The following is a 22,039-nucleotide window of genomic DNA, read 5'->3' as shown; positions in this document are numbered from 1 at the left end:
GCTAATATGATCATGAGCATCCAAATGAGTCAAATCAAGTAGATATCTTTCAACATTACAGTCTTTTTAGTGCCAAAGTCCACTTTTAAATACATAGTTTCACAAAATGACTGTGTAGACACACTCTGGATTTTGTCCATCACTTGCATTGAAAGCACATTTGAATTGGATCTTTTAATAGCCAGTATGAACAGGAGGAATAATTAAACCGAGGAGAACCTCTTTCAATGATCATATGGGCAATGAAAATAGAAATATCAAACACTAACTTCATAATAGTAATAGAGTGGGTGCCATGTGTTAACAGACACTAGGGGGCAACAAGACATTAAAAGCATTTTGTGTGTCCAAGAATTAATATAAATATAAGTAGACTAAGAGGAATATCACATGCCATGTATGCATATAGATCCTTGAAGAAATAAGACAGAAGAAAAAGAATACATATATATACACTTGAAGTAGGACTATATGTGTTAGAGGCACTAGAAACAAATGTACAGTATAGCCAGAATGATTGGATAACCTACAATAATATTAAAGTCTTAGTCCAAGTGTATATATATATAAAGATTTTTTTCTTCTGTCTTATTTACTCTTAGTCTATTTACATATATATTTATATTAATTCTAAAAATTCTAAATTGGACACACTATATACAGTATGTTTTTTAATTACCCTTGTTGCCCCTTAGTGTCTTGTTAACATATGGCACCCATCCTATTACTATTACTTTTATATAAAATTAGTGTTTGATATTTCTATTTTTATTATATTTTTTGTGACTTAAAGAACTTCCGTCATATTTGTATGACTTTTCATATTCATGTTTTTATTTCTTCTTTCTTATGATGATAGTGTCTTGACAATTGTGAACATGATTGTGATGTCATGGGTCATTTGACCACATATATATATATATATATATATACATATATATGCCTCATTTCTCTCTTGTGGGTGTTTGCCTGAAGAAGACCTGGAGTTGTTTGAAATGCCACAAATAGTGGAAGCTCTGATTCTTTGTTCAACTTTTTTTTTTTTGTGATTCAGCATACATGTTAAATATAGGTTATAGATTATGGAGAAGGATTTTTTTTTTTTGGTTTAGAGTTTTGGTTCTTGTTGTCTTCATATGATATAAAAATATCCACTGGTGACTTGAGACACTAATGTATGGTCGTCGACATTTGATCTAAAGTATGTGTCAGCTCCAAAATGTTCAGCTTCTCCATAAAAAACATTTAAAAACAAATGCAGAAAGTTTGATTTTTGCTCAGTTTTTTCAATCAACAGCACCAGGTAAGAAATTACAAAAGAAAAGATGATACAAAGTTTAAAAATTAGATAAATAAATTTACAATATTGCCTTTAGTGAATTATTGGGTTGATTATTTCCAGAAATATTGGTTAGCATATAAGCATTTTCAAAGTCATAATATATACAGTAGTTGCTCCTTTTCCTTCTTAGTCTCAGCAGGAAACAGGACTCGTCACTTCACTGGAGGATCATCGGAAGCACTTTGCTTCAGCTCGAGCTGTAGAAATAGAAGAGCAGAGAGTCTAATAATCATAATTTCCATTAGAACTGAAATCCAGATAAGCTGGCAGGACCTTAACGCTTCCATTGAGGACATCACGGACATGTCCTCTGCAATATTTTTTGGGAATTTGTTGGCAGGGAGGTTACTGACATTAATTAGTACACAAATATTACACTTGGTGGGATTTTTTACTCAATTTGGACAAGAAAGTTTAAGGATTTAGCAGGAAGTATAGAGAAGCCTTTACGATTTAGACCACTTAGACTAAAATTTTGTTGAACAGCTAGATGAATGAATAAAATGGGAAATTTTGTGATTCTTTTTAAGTAAGTAAGCTTTTATTTATATAGCACTTTTTAAAACACACAGTTACAAAGCGCTTCACAGACACAGATAGATTAATAAAGTAGACAACCATGTAGACAAAGTAGCAAACATCACACAGAGAGAAATCAACCAGAATGAAATAAAACAGGACAGGGGAACAAGAAGGGAGGTCTATAGAAAGGCTTGACGATATAAATGAGTTTTGAGGCGGCGTTTAAAACGGTCCAAGGATTCAGCAGATCTAACAGATTGTGGAAGATGGTTCCACAGAGTTGGGGCTAGCAATGCAAATGCGCGGTCACCTTTTGATTTGCGGTTTGTGCGAGGGATAGATAGAAGGCCAAAATTTGTGGATCGGAGTGGTCGTGTAGTGGAATGAGGAAGCCAATGGAGAGATGCAAGAACAGGGGTAATGTGGGACCTATGGCTAGTTCTGGTAGGAAGTCTAGCTGCTGTATTTTGGATCAACTGTAAACGTTTTAGAGAAGACTGACTGAGGCAGGTGTAAAGGGAGTAACAGTAGTCTAACTGGGAGAAAATGAATGTGTGGAGTAATTGTTCAAGAACAGTAGAGGGCAATATAGGTCTTATTTTAGCAATATTTCTTAACTGAAGAAAACAGGACTGGACAAGTTTATTAACATGATGGTCAAATGTCATATACTGGTCAAAGATGATACCAAGATTCTTAGCAGTGGATTTAATGTTTGGGTGAAGTGGGCCAATAAACTGAGTAGCAGAAGTGACAAAGATTTCAGGACCAATTAAAAGAACTTCAGTTTTGTCAGGGTTTAGATGGAGAAAATTTCAGGTCATCCACTCTTTGGCAGCAGCTAAACAATCATGGAGGGAGGACAGTTTGTTCAAGGTGAAAGAAGTACTCTGAAAGTTTAATGGAGTTTGGTTGGTGGCAAGTCAGACATTTGGGTGAGGGGAATTCTTCTGGGTGAATTAAGACTCATGACTGGCTTTACCACACCTGTTGGGCATAGTGACATACTGTCATCTACTCTGAGGCTCAGGTAGGGACTTCAGGGTAAATGACAGCAGTCACTGTCACTGGATGTTTAGCTTTTTTTCTGTTATTTTTTGCTGTGACACCTTGTCCCCAAGACACTCTTCAAAACACGCTGAAAAAGCATTATCAAGCAATGTTTTGAGCATATGGGCAGACACAAGCAGCTGCACTATAAAATATACAGTTTATAAAACATTTGGTGTGTTGTTGTTTTTAATTAAATGCTTCTTTTATGCATCAAGCAGCACCTTACAAAGTTTTCTCACATTTTCTAAACCTGTTTTGTCAGAGACTTAAAGGACTTTTTCTCTTTGACTCCAACAAAACTACTACTGTATGGAAACAAAAAAATGCTGCAGGACTTAGGTTCAAGCATAAGACATTGTTGGAACATACAGTATAATTCAGGTCATAAAAATCCTATGAAAATCATATGTTTTTGCATCATACACAGCTACACAAATCTTAAGTTGTTGCTCAGTTTTTTGGTGTTGATGTTAGGACAACTTTTGATTAAGGTTTTGTTTAAAGTTACATTTACTTCCATTTCTATGATTTCCCAGATGTTCCTACCTTGAGCCTGGCGGTGGTGTACGTTCACACACACTATGAGCAACACAATGTAGACGATGATCAGCAGGGTGGTACACACCAGCCCGGGCAGCGACATGACTGGAGGAGACGGAGGTCGGACTGTGAGGAAGAAACAACATCAGACTTTCAAACTCGTCAACTCATCAGTTACATATTTTCATCTGAATATTACACAAACTTTAAAGCTGCACTAATCAATATCTTATATTAAGAAAGGCTCAAATAATTTTGTGTAATGTAGAAAGAGTCTCTTGTAATGATAAAACCAGAGAGAATTACCACACCAACTGTGCCGTTCCCCTCCTCATTTTAGTGTCTTTTAGCTAATTGTTTTGGTTTTATGACCCACAACTTTACTGTTTTGGCTCAGTCTCACGGCTCTCATGAACCTTGTTTCCAGATGCAGCACAGCTGTTTTCAGGGAAAAGCTACCTGCCCAGAACCAATATAAGAAAAATGAATGTAGCTTTAAGTTGATTTTTACAAAACTGCAAAAAATGAATAAATATTTTTTAAATGTATGTAATTTAGTGCTATTGTATATGAATATTCTCAACAGGGTGCATCAATGGGACGTAATCAGAAACGTACAAGCGTTACTCTTTGGTGTTGTCCGACTCTCAGAGCCGACCCAACGCATAAGTGAACTAAGTGCATGGATGTATTATAAATGCTGGATAGGGCACCGCCGCTCTTGCAGCCAATTTTCCCAGTGGTCACTGGTGGTACTGCAGCAAAAAATCACCCTGAGGACCAAAGAGCATTTTCTCCATAGACCACCATTGTAAGAGATGTCTGTAAAACTGTTGACAGGACACCTCGAACTGCAAACAATGTAAATTATGACTTTCTATTATGAATTTTTGATCCATGGAGGTTTTATATTTGTAAAACTTTCCTTAAGCCGAGAAAAGCTATTTAAAAATCAGTGACGTCATCACAATGTTAACTCAGGGGCGGGGCCAGCAGGGGAAACACTACTGCGCATATTCAGTGGGCCACACAACACGGGAGCAAACCAGGAAGCTAGAAACTTTTTTTGGCATATATGCCAGCTGAGAAATTCTTACTGGACTGAATGGGTGCCATTTTTGGTCCAGTATCCAGTTTTAAACATGTATGCATTTGCTATTTTAATATTGCCTTTAATTGGGTATTTTTTATTAATGTAAAGCCCTTTGTGATTTTGTATCTGTGAAAGGTGCTATACAAATAAACTTTACTTACTTACTAACTAATAATTTATATATTGTGTGGCATTAAGTAAGAACTTCTCGGGTATGAATTACAAAACTGTGCACACAGATTATAAATTCAGAGGCTTCAACTAAATGTTTCTTGTATTAAACACACATATGCATATTACATACATACCATACATGCATATTGTATGCAGAGAGAGCAGAACGTCACTGTTACCTCTAACATCCATCCAGCTCTGCGGCGACACTCCTTTTATGGGGATTTCACACTTATAGAAGCCTCTGTCAGACATGGATACTGCTGGAAAAACCATCATTCCTGCATCCTGAGTCCCAATGAAATCACCATCTTTGTAGAACTTTGCAGGAAGATTGGACACAGCTTTTTTGTTGTCTGCTTCTCTGTAGGAACAGCGAAGTGCCACTTCATCTCCTTCTGTTACGGGAAGTACAGGGCTTTCCAAGATCACAATGCCGTCTGAAAAACAAACCATGCTGTCATTCTTCAGACTTGATGTATTTTAATCCTGACTTTTGGATTGTTCAGGTGACTACGTTGATATGGTCAACCATTGTGTACTCCTGGACCATCTCAAGCATTTGGTATGCATTCGAGGTAAGGCGTTACAGTGGTTTAAATCATACAACAAAGATCTGTATCTGTTATGATTGATAAATTGTCATCCTCATCTGCTACTGCATCCTTCTCTGTAAAGCACTTTGGTAAATACCTGTTGTGTTTAAATGTGCTGTATAAATACATTTGACTTGACTGTGACTAAAGACATTCTGGTCTCTGTCAAACCAGCAGAACATAAAGTCAGTATGAAAATAATAAATACATAAAAACTCCATGCACATTTGGTATTACCTGTCACGGTGATGTTGACAATGGTGCTGCACTTCCCGCCCTTAGACTCACACCAGTAAACTCCGGTGTCCGATGGGTAGGCATCTTCAATGATGCAGGATGAATCCCGTGACACTCCCCAGCCAGAGTTGCATGAATCAGAAGTCTGAGAGGAGGTGTTTCTCTTCAGTGTCCAGTTGTCAGAGTTTGCCGGAACTGCACAGTTCAGAGAGATGGATTCGTACCAAAAGAACTGAGATCTGTTGGGAAGGACGTTCACTGTGGCTGCTGTGGGTTCAAACAGGACAATTAAGAATAACAGAAGGAATGTAAAACCATCAGATTGAGACGTGATCTTAGGGTAAAGGGTGTTGCATGTTGTGCGGATTGTAAAGCCCTCTGAGGCAAATATGTGATTAACTTTACTTTGTGGTTGTCTAAAAATGTGCTTTTTCTCGTTCTAAAAGTCAGCCACAAGCAAAACCGCTGCTGTTGGACTGTTGGTAAGTTGCAAGTTTCATGAGCATTCATATACTTTTTGATATATACTTTTTATCAATACGAAAAATTAGATAAGCAATGGCCATGTGAGCATTGTTCATACTGTACTTGCCCACAAGCTTTGTGTGTACTGTACATGGAAGTTTCTGTCATTGTTGTTGGCATTAGTTCAGCTGATGATCTTACTTCACATATGTAACTAACACTCCTTTCCCGAGGTTTTATTTTTAAACTTAATTATGTGTGATGACAATTACTTGCTTATCTGAGCGTTCACTGTTTTCATCGGTAAATCGAGCTGGTTCAGGTCTCATAAAGTGACCCAAGTGTGGCACTTTGGTCATGTGATAACAAAGTAAAATGTAAGTGAAAGCTCCAATAAGCTGGACCTTTGAGGTTAGATGATTTTGTCACACATACTGTTCCCAGTGTTTAAAAATCAGCTGATCGAAGTAAATGCCTTTACACACTGGGGGCGACGCGAATAAACGACACGAAATTGCGAAATAATCTCCTGCGAATAGTTAACATCAAAACTATTCACACCGGCAGCGATACGAAGTTGCGACAGAAACACAAATAAACGAATTTGCGAAGGAATTTGCGACAGCTGCTGCATTCTGCTGTCAGTCAGCCTGGTGAAAGCAGTTTGTCCAGCGGCTGCTTCTGTGGACAGAGACGCTGAACGCAGGTCGGAGCCGTTGTGGACTGAGCGGATATAACGCTCTCCTCTTCTTTTGTCGTCACTGGAGGATGTTGAGATCATCCTCCAGTGATGATGATGATCTCTGACCTGCATTCAGCGTCTCATGTCCACAGAAGTAGCCGCCTGTCAGCTGCAGCTCCTGGGGAGCTGAGAGGACAAACTGCCTTCACCAGGCTGACTGACAGCAGGGAGTTACTGAACCAAAACAGTTTACATGTCCGCTCTACGGGAAGAAATCCACAGTGTTTGTATTTATAAATACATGGTGATGATGCATATGATACATGATACATCAATGTATCGATTCATTGGCTTTATTTCTCCGCCCACTGTAGCGAGTGAACCTACCTGTCTGCCTGCAGTGCTCACAGACAGACCTGGAGCTGATCAATCAATATAGATACGGTAAATAAGTTCAAAACATATACAGCAGGATACTCAACACCCCACGTGGGCCGTCGCAAGAAACAGCTGTCTGTGCAGATTACGCTTTTCGACCTGGGTCCGAAAAAAATCACGTCGCTTTTGCGCCTCGTAATATTCGCGTTCTGTGTGAAAGTCCTCATGACACAAACAACAGTTCGAAAAAATATATTGACGTGCGAATTAATCGCACGAAAAAATCGCGTCCAGTGTGTAAAGGCCTTAAGGCCTTAAAGGCCTGTAGCCGCCTGTCAGCTGCAGCTCCTGGGGAGCTGAGAGGATAAACTGCCTTCACCAGGCTGACTGACAGCAGGGAGTTACTGAACCTAAACAGTTTGCATGTCCGCTCCACGGGAAGAAATCGACAGTGTTTGTATTTATAAATACATGGTGATGATGCATATGTTACACTGGCTTTATTTCTCCGCCCACTGTAGCGAGTGAACCTACCTGTCTGCCTGCAGTGCTCACAGACAGACCTGGAGCTGATCAATCAATATAGATACGGTAAATAAGTTCAAAACACAGACAGCAGGATACTCAACACCCCAAGTGGCCCGTCGCATGAAACAGCTGTCTGTGCAGATTACACTTTGTGGTTGGTTGATGCTTTTATTCGCTGTGTGAAAACTGGGAAAAATCGACCTGGGTCCGAAAAAAATCACGTCGCTTTTTCGCCTCGTAACAGTTCGAAAAAATATACAGACGTGCGAATCAATCGCACGAAAAAATCGCTTTCACCAGGCTGACTGCCAGCAGAATGAGCTGTCGCAAATTCCTTCGCAAATTCGTTTTTCTGTCGCAAATTCGTATCGCTGCTGGTGTGAATAGTTTTGATGCGAACTATTCGCAAACGATTATTTCGCAATGTCGTGTCGCCCCCAGTGTGTAAAGGCCTTAAGTGTTATAAAGCTAAGTTTGAGTCCAATAGGATGTAGATGCCAACAGGCAATGCATAGAGTGCATATATTGCACTAAAATATTAAAAAAAAAAATTTCTTTGTATTTTTGAATCCTTCTGTAGAACATGATCATTCATGCTCTAAACCAACAGAGTGAAAGTGAAGTAAGATAACTGTCAAATCAGGACGTGCACTAGGCTTCTTGTCTTTTGTAAAGAAGCTGTAGCAATATCTTAACCACATACAAAGGTGAACAGAACACATTCAATGCAGAAAAAAACTAAATTATAAGAGAAAAATTGAAAGAATAAAGTAAATAAGAAAGATTGCCTAACAGATGTGTATATTTCTTTGCAGTCAGTTATATTTTTGGCATTGAAAAGGACACAAAACGAGACGTAATTACAAGTAAAGTTGGCTTATTTATGTGTAAATTATGTGCACATTATAAATACTTCTTTGTCTGATTGTTTAATAAAAATCAGACAATGAATTATTTATAATCAGCTTAACATTTAAACAGTCAACACTCACTGCAATCATCCGAGTAGTGGATGGATTTGATTTCAGCCTATTCTTTAAATTCCAACCGTATTAAAACTATAGCCTACTTCAAAGATGTTTTCTTAAAGGCTTCAGGCAGGAAAAACAGAGCAGGAGGAAAAAATTTTTTAGTAAGTAAAAGTTCTCACAGAGCATTAAGCAGAGTAAGGGGATCTCCATCTTGTCTTGATGTTGTCCATCCGTCGTCTTCTTGTCAGGTACGATGTAGTCAGCCCACATCCTGCACACACTCACAGGAAACTGCTGATACAAAACAAAACCTAACAAAAGTGATGTGGGCTGTTTCCCCTAACATGAGTGGTGGCTGTGGCTTTAAATGTCAAAGATAGGCTCACAATTTACAGTGAAATGGGAGGACATCTTGTATCCAGCAGTTAAACTTATGAAGTTAAAAATATTTGCATATTCATCCATGCTGGATTTTTTGTTTTGGAAAAACCACGTCACACAAAATATTAGTCAAAGCAGATTATTGTATGTGACTTCTAATATGTCTGGAAGGGATCTTTAAAGCTTGTCTGAGATATTATGCTTTTCTGTTATTTATATACTGTTATGATGTGGGATATCTATGCTAAATATGGTCAACGTTCCAAAACTTGAGTAGCGTATATAAAAATGCTCCCTGCAAGTCAAATTTTAAATATAATTTTAAATATAGTGATTATTTTTCTTGGGTTGAGCTGCTTTCTGTCTATTGTTGTCACATCCTGCCTGGACTTTCTGTTGTATTTGGACTCTTTATGTCTTTGTTCTTTTGGGTTTTCAATGTTACACTTATGCCTGGTCATTTGGTTGAGCTTGTTTATGTTTTTTGTCTTTGGGGGACTTTCTTGCATTTTCGATCGGAGCCCTTGTTAGCTTTAACCTGCTCCTAGTGTCTTCCCCAGTCTATCAGCTCCCAGTCTGCCCTTGTGTTGTGTCGCATTTGTTGATTGCCTCATGTATTTCACTCAGCTGTGTTCAGTTTGTAATCAGACCCTGTGTATTTAATCCTGTTCTCAGTTCAGTTTTGGTCGAGTCGTCTGCGTTTCTGGTCAGTCTTCCTTGTTCCTGTGTCTCGGTGTCTCGGTGTCTCCTGAGTGTCTAGTCAGTGTTCCTGGTTCCTGTTCTCAGTGTCTCCTGTATCTTTTGAGAGTTTAAATAAATATTTCTGCATTTGATCCTGCCTGCCTGCCTGCCGTCTTCTTCATCCACCTGCTCCACTCACTTCATGACAATTGCTGCTGCTATCAGCTGATCAAAATAAGTATCAGCAGGTTGTAAAAGTATCCAATACCCCATTGTATGAGGGTCTTTTTCTGAGAAGCATAAATAGTAAATAGTATTTAACGCAGCTATATTGCTCACAATTTCTCAGTTAAACACATCATAGCCTCCTCACTGTTACTGAAATCGGCCCCAAAGAGTTTGCAGAATTTGAACAGAAGGGCCTCAACTATATATTTAACACTTTTAAATTACATTTATTAGTGAATGCTTCTGCAGAACATTATTCTTACTAAAAGACAACCGAGCATGTGAAAGTGAAATAAGAGAAATGGGCACAAATCAGGATGTGCACAACTTTTGTACAGAAACTGTAATAACATCTTAACCATATACAGAGGTGAACAGAACATATTAGACACAGAAGAATTATATTACAACAGAAAAATAGATATAAAATTAAACATTTAAAGTGAGAGCAACTTGATGTGTTATCTGTGATGATAACTTGCTTCCAAAGTGAGTCGAAAGTGTTAAAAGAGGTACTGTTCATTTTCAGTTTCAGTTTTATGCAAATATGAAGATCCTTTTAGGTCTGTAACAAGATGAGATGACATCATGAGCTAAATGACAGAGTTACCATCTGATAATATGTCGGACAATTCAACTCAAGGAAATTCGACCCCTCTTCTGAAAATGTGCTCTCCTGCTCTCTGGTGGTGTGAACTGTTTTTTTGCAGAATTTGAACCGAAGGGCCTCAACTATATATTTAACACTTTTAAATTACATTTATTAGTGAATGCTTCTGCAGAACATTATTCTTACTCAAAGACAACAGAGCATGTGAAAGTGAAATAAGAGAAATGGGCACAAATCAGGATGTGCACAACCTTTGTACAGAAACTGTAACAACATCTTAACCATATACAGAGGTGAACAGAACATATTAGACACAGAAGAACTATATTACAACAGAAAAATAGATATGAAATCAAACATTTAAAGTGAGAGCAACTTGATGTGTTATCTGTGATGATAACTTGCTTCCAAAGTGAGTCGAAAGTGTTAAAAGAGGTACTGTTCATTTTCAGTTTCAGTTTTATGCAAATATGAAGATCCTTTTAGGTCTGTAACAAGATGAGATGACATCATGAGCTAAATGACAGAGTTACCATCTGATAATATGTCGGACAATTCAATTCAAGGAAACTCAACCCCTCTTCTGAAAATGTGCTCTGATTGCTCTCTGGTGGTGTGAACTGTTTTTCTTTTTTTGTTTTTTTTTTAAAAACAACCTTTCAACAGTGAAATGAACTGAGATACAAAATCAGAAAATCAATGAAAGCATCAACCAGTCAGTATATCTGTAATGGCAATTTTCATTTTTCAATGTCCTTTCTTTCCCTGTTTTTCCAGTTTGCCATTAATACATAGGTAGGTTAGGTTAGGAGTGATCTTACGCAGATTCAAAAACAGATTTTCCAGTCTGTTGGCTGTCGTTTAGTTTGTTGTTTTATTGAAGTCTTTGTACATGTCATGAACATACCGGGTTTCTGTCCTGCCAGCTGTAGTGTGCGTCTGTTACCGATCTGGTAAGAACTGTATATGCTCCACCTGCCTGTGCCACCCGTTTCCTGTCACCTATGCCTCTAGATATACAACCCTGTGCATCTAATGACCGCCACCCAGTGTCCAAAATAATACTGCAAGTTATAACTAAACAAATGACATGCCAACAATCAACATAAATGACTCCTACAATATCATATAACATAACATATTGGTAGATGTTGCAGTTATGTGATATGTGCCTTAACCATTAGGCCACCAGGGTGCCCAACTTTCCAGATTATAATTTTACATTAAAACAATTTTCTAACTGTTGTTTAAATTGTCTCATTCAGAAAAAAATGTATGATACACATATAATATAATGCAGTACTATTACTATTCATCTACCCAAAGTATCTAAAATTGGCTCCCCATTGATGCACTACAGCATTAAAATGCTGTTACATGTATTTGTTGGTGATAAAAACAAACAATATAATATACCATAATAATAGAACACTCTAAAATAAGCCAGTTTGCATAATGAGTACTTACCTTTGATACTTTAACTACAAATTGCTGATTGTACTTATTGTCTCCTTATTTTTAGACTACATATACATTCTACTTTTACTCAAGTAAAGGATGTGAATAGTTATTTCACCAATGATCAGATTATATCAGAATTAACTGCAATGCAGAGAGGGATAGTCCCTGTACACGTAATCTGTACCCTCCCCTCCCTCCAGTTACTTAAACAGAAAGACTTCTGTCAGTGTGTCTGTGTGGACCCTTGACACCCTTACTGTCTTCAACAATGAGAGACGTTATCATCATTTTGGGAACAGTAGTGGTTTTCCTCATCGTGGCTGCGGTGGATTGCCAAGGTACCTTCATTTTAATTTTAACAGAGATTTGTCATGACTAGTTGGTATTATTCACTCCTTAAATTAGGGATGTCGCTATTTCTTGCTTTAACGTGTAGCCATTTGTATGTATATGTGTCACCAAGTGTTGGTGTGCTTTTTTTTTGCCCTTTTTGATTGGTATGCTTTAGATTGTAATGGTGTAATATGAGAACTTTATACGTATCATATCGGCTACTACTTAATATCAGTGGTTGCAGTCAAATGAGCTCCATCGAGAGCAACGATCATCTTTTATTTAACCAGGAGGAAATATCAGATCGTTAACTTAAATATGCAATGTGTCAGAATCTGAAATTCCTTCTTATTAATGACATCGGTGCCCGTTAAATGAGCTGCAGTCAGCATCCTGTTGAGTGAGCAGCGGCGCTAACATTAGCCAGCTAAAATTACAATATCACACTATATTTCACACGTTTTGCAGCAATGTTAGCTTACCTGTCCAATAGGAAGAAAGTCAAGGTCGGACTCCATTTCTAAACTGGTGTTGCACCCTGTCGGCGCTGTAGAGGGACTGGAGAGAGGCGAGGCACTCCCTTGGATTTTCCCATCAGAACCATCCCGAGTCCTTTACATAGAAATCAGTCCACAGACTGTTACAGGCAACTGAGAAAGTCAGAGAAGGTCTCATTTTATTATTTCTCACATAATTCTTACATATTGCACCTCTAAGTAAAAGCACTACATTAAAAATCTTACTTAAGTAAAAGTACAAAAGTATTATCAGCTTGAAAGAAGATAAAACAAAGTTCGGATACACAAATCTTTGATTTTTAGTGAAATATTGGATCATTTGAACATTTATTGAAATGAAAGCATGTGAGAAGATTAGAGGGAAAAATCACTATTTGGTGGAGCTGTTAACAACTCATAGACATCTGAAATATGACCCCGACTACACACTGCTTTTTGTAAGATGTCAAAAGCCAGAAAGGTTGGAAACCACTGGTTTCATCTTTAACAATGTGTTGTATTTTAAAAGCTTGTTATATTATCCATTGTGTCAAATCTTCATCTGAAAAGTAACTAAAGCTGTCAAATAAATGTGGTGGAGTGGAAGTATAAAGTAGCATCACATGTAAATACTCAAGTAAAGTACCTCCTCTAGTCACTACTGAAAACATCCACTGGGGAAGCACCCTGAGGAACAATTTACACAGAAATATGGACTCTCTATTATCCACTGTGTCAAATCTTCATCTGAAAAGTAACTAAAGCTGTCAAATAAATGTAGTGGAGAAGAAAGTACAATATTTCCCTCTGAAATGTAGTGGAGTGGAAGTATAAGGTAGCATCACATAAAAATACTCAAGTAAAGTACAAGTACTTCAAAATTGTACTTTTTAAGAGAGGCAAATAGTGGTCCCAGCAAGAAGCCTATTCAAAGCATGTATGCCAAAATCATCGTCAGACATTTAGATTAACTAGGCATCCCTTTCTAAGTGATCACCTTCTCCCTCTTTTTTTTTTTTTTTAACAAATGTATTATACTGTATCCCAGTAGAAACCCCATCTAGAGGTCTTATTCTCAGATCTGAACTGGTACCTCATTTTGCATAACATGCAGCAACTGGGGATCTGAAAGTTATTCATTTAAATTCTCCACAGAACAAACCGTTTTGTGCACTTTTTGTTTTTTTACATGAGTGGGATCTCCCACTGATTCCTGGAAAAGACAGTTTAAGGGATCATTGAAACCATACTGTCCAAGTGATATCCTGACTCAGCAGTCTAAATTACAGCTGTAACTCAAAGCAGAAGAATCATCTCTGGTTTACTCAGCAATTTTCTGAGTTGGGATTTTTGGGGGATTTTCCGGTCCACATTAAAAGCGGCATAGCGCCTGTAGAGGACATTGTTCAGCCAGTTTCAAACAGAGGCATGAATTGAAACATGTAACCAATAAGCAAATAAAATGAACAACTTTGAGGTTCTACCATAGAGTGAAATACTCCTTGATTAAAGGATAGCATCAAACATTTTCAAATCTGTCTTAAACACATGTTAACATCAGGTTTTGCTACTTTGACCATGTTTAAAATAGATATCCAACATTATAACTGTATATAAATGACAGATAATGAGACTGTGTAATATGGAAGAGGTAGAAGCATTGTAAGTGAGCAGAAATAGCAACAAAACGCCATTTCATGTCACTACCATGTTCAGATGGTACCAACAAAAAAAATGCTACATAAGACCAATAAGTAATAAATTTTTTGAATTGTAAACCATGCAAATATATTCCAATAGAGCCCCAGAATATAAATATAGACATGGAAATGTGATTGATACATACACTTTAACGTGTTCTGTGCTGCTGTTGTTAATGTTTTCTCAGGAGACTACAGGGTGATTGGCTCCAATGAAGAGATTGAAGTATTAGTCGGTCAGGAAGTCATCCTGCCGTGCCACTTGGAGTCCCCAGTCGATGTGACAAATCTGACCGTGGAGTGGAGTCTTGGAACAACCTTGGTGCACGTTTACCGGAATAGGAAGGATGATCTCACTCTTCAGCACAATGACTTCAAAGGGAGGACATCTCTCTTCCATGAGGAGATGAGAAATGGAAACCTTTCCATTCAGATCTCCAGAGTAAATAAGGGAGATGGAGGAGATTATACCTGTTTCATCCCCAAGCTGAAGAGTAGTACGAGAAGAGGACACGTTTCCCTCATTGTCAGTGAGTCAGTTGATATAATACTTGATCAGATATGTATAGTTTGTGTCACATTTATGGATGTCTTAACACTAAATGTCTGTCCAACACACATGCTTATATATATATATAAAAAAAACGTTTTTGAGTCCAAATGGAGTATTTTAACAATTCTTTTTCATTTTTCAACAGAGGACAAAGATGAGCCAAAGCCAATAGTCGACTCCAGTAAGTAAATATCTTGAAATCTTTTCTTGAGAGATTATTACATTAAAAATCAGTTTAAACCAGTATATTTCCAGTAAGTAAATATGTTGACTTCTTCTCTGGGGAAACTAACTATTATAAATATAGACTACAGACAAAAGTAGGGTAAGTTGCAAGCCTGCAGTAAAGCACAAATCTTGACTTCTTTTTACACTCTTTCAGCTCCAGGTGTTGGAGTCCATGTTGGCGTCGAACTTGGAATGCTGAGTGTCCAATTTATCATCTTCCTTTATATGGCCGTGAATTAATTGAATACTGGTAAGTCTCATCCTTTTTCCTCATCATAAATTTGAATTTGAAGTGGCTCAGTCATCAGGTGACTGCAGCCATCTTGCTATTGTCTTCCCTACACACACACACACATACACACACACTCACACTTGTATATAGGTACACTTAGCTAGATTAGTATTGTGTGTTTTGCTTTTACCCTTTGTTAAATAAATGCTTTTGGATATACCTGTTGTCTGTTTTAATGTTGCACAAGAATGAGTTTTGCCAACCTCTGCTCTGTAAAGAACTCCAAATCCTTAAACCATAACTAACTACTGATATGGTGATTTTGATTATAGTTATTAAATTAATTATTAATCAAAGTCCCAAATTCATAGATTAGTACACTTTGAGACTGAATTGGCTATCTTTTTCCCTGAGTCCAGGGTGGTGCCCCGTTATTATTAATTCTTATTAATAATTTTATTGATTTTTTGTTTTTTTTCCCCCAAAACAAAACGGAACCTCTCTGCCTTATTGCTCCTGATACTGACTGTGCGTATGGAGGTGAGCTTGTGTACGTGAGTCGAAGTATGCTTGCTGAGTTCGTTAGTCCTTTTTAAACTTTTTTGACGATTCGGGAAGGGGGAGAAGGATCAGCATAGCACCAAAGACAATTCTACATTATTATTTCTTTGATAATTGTTAATGGTATTATCTTTGATAATCGTTAATTATTGCTGATAGCCAAACTTGTAGCCAAGGCCCAACAAAAGGGCGCCCCGCATGAGGCAGAGTATTGTTGGCAATTATTCATAATTGTACAATATTAATTTCAGCATAATTTTGACCAGTACCAAAATTCTGGAATCTAAAACTTTAGACTATCCAAAAGTCTTTATATTTAACACAACTAGTTTGCCACAGGAGTAGATATCTATCTGTACTTACAAACAAGTTAAGTGTGGTGAGATTTGATTTTTCAAATCAAATTTAGCTAAGGCAATTAATAACCCAAATCTTGAGTTATTGGTAACTACCGCTTTAAGCCCTCAGTGTTACATTAAGAGCTTGCTGTTGCTGCTCGCCATTCAGGTTGAACCTACTCTGTAGAAATTGTAAGAATTTCAATTCAGCATTTGAATAGCACATATTCAATGCCATTTAGTCAAGCTGTCAGAATTAGTGCTCCTCTTGTGAATTAAAACACAGTGTGACACCGGCCCTGTGACACATAGAGAGCTCGTACCTGGCTGTTACTGCCATGCATTCCAGCCTGAGTAAGAAATAGAGCCTGTGAGATAGAGCCACAGCGTGCTACCAGCCCTGTGAAATCTAAAAGTTATCCTCTAGCTGTTACTGCCCTGCATCCCAGTTAGTGCATGTTGAAATCTGTTGTGCCCACTAGAGCCATTAGACAGTGATGTAGCTACCCCTTCTCCACAGGAAGCTACTCCCCATAGTGTAGGCCACCTCAGTGTTTGGTTAGGCTAGTGTACTGCCCAAACTACACTTCAGTGTCTGCCACGCAACACCATAGCCAACCACATTGTTTTGTTGTACCAATCAACTTAATCTAACCCTCCGTTCCAGAGACTATAATGGAGAACCCTGTGTAGAGCAGTTTATTTAGTCCCTAGCACAGAGCCTATAACCTGGCTACCCAGAATTCATCAGCAGATTGAATTTTAGTGAGTGCAGGAAAGAAATAGACTCGCTACTCAAGGACAGGAATGATGCACAGACCGCATCCAAAGATCCATTGTTATGCCTGCTTCTGAACTTCCACAGGCAAACCAGCCTTGCCTGTCAGAGCAAAGCAGCCCTAGAAAAGGAGGTAGATTTCCTTAGAGCGCAAAATGCTTGCCTCCTCCACGAGGTTCAGACGGCCAATAAGAAAGCCATGCGCTATCTAGAAGACCTGCACTCAGCAGAGTTAGACCTCTGCTCACACAAGGTGGAAGTGTTAAGGCTTAGGTCAGAACGTCCTGCCCCACTACAGGCATTCAGCCAGTGTGATTCCGGTTACTCCGATTCACACTCCTCCCATCATGAAAGGTTAACGCCCTCTCCACTCAGAAGATTGGAACAATTCCCAATCAACCCTAAGTTCTTGGGAATGAAGTCAGCTTCTCAACCTCCACTGAGAGACAGAGCTAACAGCTACCTGACTCCCCATCTTTCTGAAACAGACACTGAGGAGACATGTAGTTTATCCTCTAGAAGATATTCTGCCCAGTGTTTTTCTCAGCCACTGATACATGACACATTCATCTGTGCTCATCCATCCGAAGGGGGGACTAGAACATCCCAGAACTGTTCAGCCTCTCCTCTGCACTATCAGGAAAGTGATAATAGTTGTTCAGCCCCTGCCCTTCAACCAGAGAGAACTGTAGTATGTGATGCAGATGTCCATGGTAGTGCTAGTTTAGTCTTGTCTGCGCCAGAAATGACCCCACAGTGTCCCCGCCTTAAAGTGCTTGAGCTTATAGCTAAGGACATTGATCATTTTGACCCAGACAACTGTAATCATCACATTGAAGATTACTTTAAGGAACTAGAATACAATCTAGTTGACTTGCCCCATGCAACCCAAAGTGAGAAAGTTAAACTTGTGTGGAAAACCAGCTCTAAAGTTATACACAAGTTTATACAATCACAACCTTCCAGAGTCAGAAATGACTACCAAGAGCTCCGTCAAGCACTAGTAGAAGAATTCTCTTTTGCTGCTGATGAGACCATATCAATGGTTACAGCCCTCCAAATTAAACATTCCCGTCGTGAGCCTCCCAGGGATTATTACCAACGTTTGAGGCATGCGTACTTCCAGGGCAAGAATGCACCAGGCTTAGAAGAAAACCCCACTTTCAAGTCCTTATTCTTGCAGAACCTTCATCCATGTGTACGCACTCACATTGTACTTATGACGCACCAAGGTAACCCCTCACTGCATGAGATAAGAAAGATGACACAGGTGGCTTAGGAAACTATTGTCAAGTCCAAAGCAGGAGGGCAAACAACTGAGCCTGCCTACCCAAGCATTGAAGTGTCATACAGGTCTGCTACCTCAAAAGATAACCCTCACAACAGTCCAAAGAGGGGTGACAAAAAGCCGCATAGGGACACTGAGCATAACCGCCGTGTCCATCAACTGCGTCGAGATAGGCATTCAGCATCGTAGCTTGACCACGGCGATGTCACATCATGAAACATCATTATTTTTTTAGCAGTGATTTGTTTTGGAAAGCACAGACAAATAATATTGACTGCTGATTACTGCCAATAGGGGCGTCAGGTTAGAAAACAATGCTATGGGTCGTTCTGGAGTCACATGGTCAAATTGACCCATTTCGTCTTATTTAGAGGACTTGTTGACTTATCCTTATGTGTAAGGTGTCAGCTATGGTTCAGTTGTTCATGTATAGTACTACTTATTTCACTCTTACACGCAAAAAATATTAAAATATTTGCTGAAACAAAGTCTCTGCAGACCACAAGGAGTGATAATTCTGTCTAGTGATCTATTTCTTGTCACGTTAGGCTAAGTGCTTTGTCCAGGCACTATTTAAACTACAAGGGTAATTTATCTGAACAGCTAGCTTTGTGCTATTACAGGGAAAAATTAATTTAGTGTTAGATAGAACATCACCTGCACAAAAGAAGCTGCATCATCTTTGAATCCTTACTTTACACGATTTCTAACTTCTTATGGATATTTGCTGCAGAGGATTGTGTCAAAACCTGCCATTTATTCAAAACTGCCGTTGATTGCACTGTCCTGCCACGTTATCACAAAGTGCTTTTAACCAAGTGGTTTTAATGAATTGTTATGGCAGATACTAACAAATGATCTATTTTGTTGTGTAGCTGATGCGGTCAAGAGTGGAAGTAACACTGGGGAGAATCACAGGAACAAAGCTAAGGGACTACTTGAAAAACACTGCCAGTACTTGATTCCAGCCTCTGTTTTTTCTCTGAAGAGAGAGAGAAAAAAAAAAGGTTTCCGTTCCATCCGAAGCTTTTTATCAGGTGATCCTCCTCCAGGTGTGTTGCATGTGATGTGTGTGAAAATGCTGAGGAATGTTATGTTTTGTTGTTGCTAATTGTATATAAATGTATTTATAAAACACTCCAGTCAAAAAAGATGATAAGCTCCAGCACTGCAGAAAACACTGACACTTATGGCACTCTTCTTCCAAATGTTTCCTGCAATGTGATATAGAATTTTTTTTTTGTTTCGACCAAATATACTGGTTTATAAAATCGGTACAGACAATTGGTTGCATTTTTTTTCTTCCTAGAGATGCAGATTTTTGATTGAGATTATCAGAATTGTAAACAGTTCTCATTTTAATATTTCTCTCATTTAATAATTTCTTTTTTTTGTTTTTGTTTTTTTACTGAAGTGTACTTATGTGACTGAAAGCTGTTGCAGTGTGTCTCCTTTATAAGATACAAGATTGTTGTTTTTTTTTTTTTAACATGAACTGGACTTTATATCGAATTGATTTATATATTCATATTTGTACCTGACTTTCCCCTTGTGATCAAAGAGCCCAACATTTCCTCCGTCATTGACTCATCACAACTTTCAGTCTGAGTCATTTTGCTAGGGTTAGGGTTAGCAGTGGGTTAGGGCTAACCTTAACCCCCTGTGGGTTTAATGATCATAAAAAGCTTTGTATCTTTATCATTGCATTGTATATTTATAAATAAAAAATGGGATGATGTTTCATTCCTCACTTGTGCCTTCCCAAGTCTAATTAAATTTAACCTCTTCGTCAAGGGCTGCATGGCATTATATGCATTTAGATCAATCATATGCAGTTACATCAGTATGTGAAGACATTTGGTTGTTGGCTTTTCATTAAAAATATTCAACCAGAAGGACGCATAAGAAACCATTGAGTTTTTTTAAAAAATATATACTATTTTTGATCAAATCCATCTCTTTTTCTTCTAAGGGTTGAGTAATTTTGGACAAAAGCATCCACCAGATGAATGTAATGATTAGACATTTAGTGAACTACCTCACTCTAGAAAGGTTAAGACATTAAAGAGTGAAGGTGTAAGAACCATCCACAGCTTATCTGGTTTGACACCCTGTATGATATTAACTTCACCTACATCACTATTGTATAGACACTACGGTGCTTTTATATGGACTGCATGACTGGCAGGTGAATGTTTGAGTTTATCTGCTTGAAAATAAAGTTGGGTTTTTTTTTTTTTTTAAAGGCAAGACTATTTATTGGTATAGCATATTTCATAGAAAGGGTAATTAAAAGTGAGTATTTTACAAAAGATGTTGACTACTAGAACAAATTACAAATTGACAAATGAAAGTTGAGGATATAATGTGGTGAAACAGAAGGAAAGAATTAAATATATCTACATCAAGAAATGGCAATCAGATGCTTTTGTAGTTTTAATTTAGAATTTACTTCAAACCTTGAAGGTTTTGATAAATCAGTTAAGTGTTAAAAAGCTTAATGCTGATGAATTTAAAAACTCAATCAAAAGTTTCAGTCTGGCATTGTATGAAGTAAGGGAGCTGAAATTAAAATAAAAGTTTTTTATTTTCTTAGAGTGTAGAGGATATACAAAAGGACAGCTTTAAAAACATACAAACGTTTCATTGACATAATCCTAAATATTGTCATGTAAAAAATGTGCACACATTTTTGAAATAAAGATTATGCACTTAACAGATTATTAGAAAATACAGAATATACATAGAAATGTACAATAACAATAATTTATATTACAGTAATAAGGTGCTTTGTCTTCTTCATGTATATTAATCTACATAAAAGGAAGGTTTCAGGTTTGGATACCAGAACCTGAATCCATTTAAGTGTTAAGAGACTATTTTAAATTTCTATACTCTCAGGTAGGTCTTTCAAAGGGAAAACCCTTCCTCACATCTGCAGAAGAACTAAATAGTTAGCATGAGCACCATAGTCCACCCAAACGGTTTCACTTACAAGTCATATATGGGCGGTGCCAAGACAATTAGCTGCTTGTTAAGCTTACTGCGACAGGTTAAGCATTTTCATATTGAAAACATGTTAATTCTGACATGTTAAAGAAGTCTTGTTTTTGCTTCACTTGCTTATTTTAAAAAGCTACAAAGAGAAAAAGGCTAATTTTCATATAGAAAACCATGATTAACTGCAATTAAAACACAGTTTGAAAGCGTCAGGTCATCCAAATTATGAAAAAAAAAAATCATACAGTAGTTCCCCACTGTCTCTTTGATAGAGGTTTTTAGATGTCTGCTACTGAAACCATAGGTGCAAACCCCTGACTGTACAACAGGTTTCAATGGCTTTATGAGTGCCAAGCAGTTTGTAAACATCTATAATGCAAACTATTTTTGTAGGATAACCACCCAAACTCTGTCCCAACTGGACATGGATTTAGCAGCATCTAGTGGTGAGGTTGCAAATTGCAACCAACACCCTTCCCCTTCTAAGCGTGAAGGAACCTAAGATGGCCACGGAACTGGTGAAAAACGCAAATAATAGCAAAACCTATGCTATTACTAGTAGCTAAATTATTGTTTTGGTCAAAACAAA

General features: G+C 37.8%; 2 protein-coding genes across 12 annotated transcripts; one reads left to right on the top strand and one right to left on the bottom strand.

Annotated features, from left to right (window-relative positions):
- Positions 1-59: 59 nt before the first annotated feature.
- Positions 60-12,929, bottom strand: LOC121889939. Of its 10 annotated transcripts, none has more exons than XM_042402176.1 (6): positions 12,758-12,929; positions 8,761-8,875; positions 5,558-5,824; positions 4,904-5,164; positions 3,464-3,583; positions 60-1,539 (listed from the first exon to the last, which is right to left on the bottom strand). In XM_042402176.1, exons 1-6 carry the CDS (start codon positions 12,791-12,793, stop codon positions 1,511-1,513), a joined length of 828 nt encoding a protein of 275 aa, XP_042258110.1. In that variant the 5' UTR covers positions 12,794-12,929; the 3' UTR covers positions 60-1,510. The 10 variants fall into 10 exon arrangements, with proteins under 10 accessions (XP_042258110.1, XP_042258111.1, XP_042258112.1 ...); XM_042402177.1 differs by having other exon boundaries at positions 8,761-8,872; XM_042402178.1 differs by having other exon boundaries at positions 8,761-8,892; positions 12,758-12,773.
- On the top strand, positions 11,952-20,193 carry LOC121889942 (myelin-oligodendrocyte glycoprotein-like). 2 transcript variants are annotated; one of them, XM_042402185.1, is made up of 6 exons: positions 11,952-12,280; positions 14,661-15,002; positions 15,171-15,206; positions 15,408-15,503; positions 19,326-19,346; positions 19,382-20,193. In XM_042402185.1, the coding sequence occupies exons 1-4, from the start codon at positions 12,211-12,213 to the stop codon at positions 15,491-15,493; spliced, it is 534 nt and encodes a 177-aa protein (XP_042258119.1). In that variant the 5' UTR covers positions 11,952-12,210; the 3' UTR covers positions 15,494-15,503; positions 19,326-19,346; positions 19,382-20,193. The 2 variants fall into 2 exon arrangements, with proteins under 2 accessions (XP_042258119.1, XP_042258118.1); XM_042402184.1 differs by having other exon boundaries at positions 19,326-20,193.
- Positions 20,194-22,039: the final 1,846 nt, after the last annotated feature.

The sequence above is a fragment of the Thunnus maccoyii genome, chromosome 22, assembly GCF_910596095.1.
Source record: "Thunnus maccoyii chromosome 22, fThuMac1.1, whole genome shotgun sequence".
Classification (NCBI taxonomy): domain Eukaryota; kingdom Metazoa; phylum Chordata; class Actinopteri; order Scombriformes; family Scombridae; genus Thunnus; species Thunnus maccoyii.
Note: the sequence above shows the minus strand (reverse complement) of the source record. Positions and strands in the feature narration are given on the sequence as shown.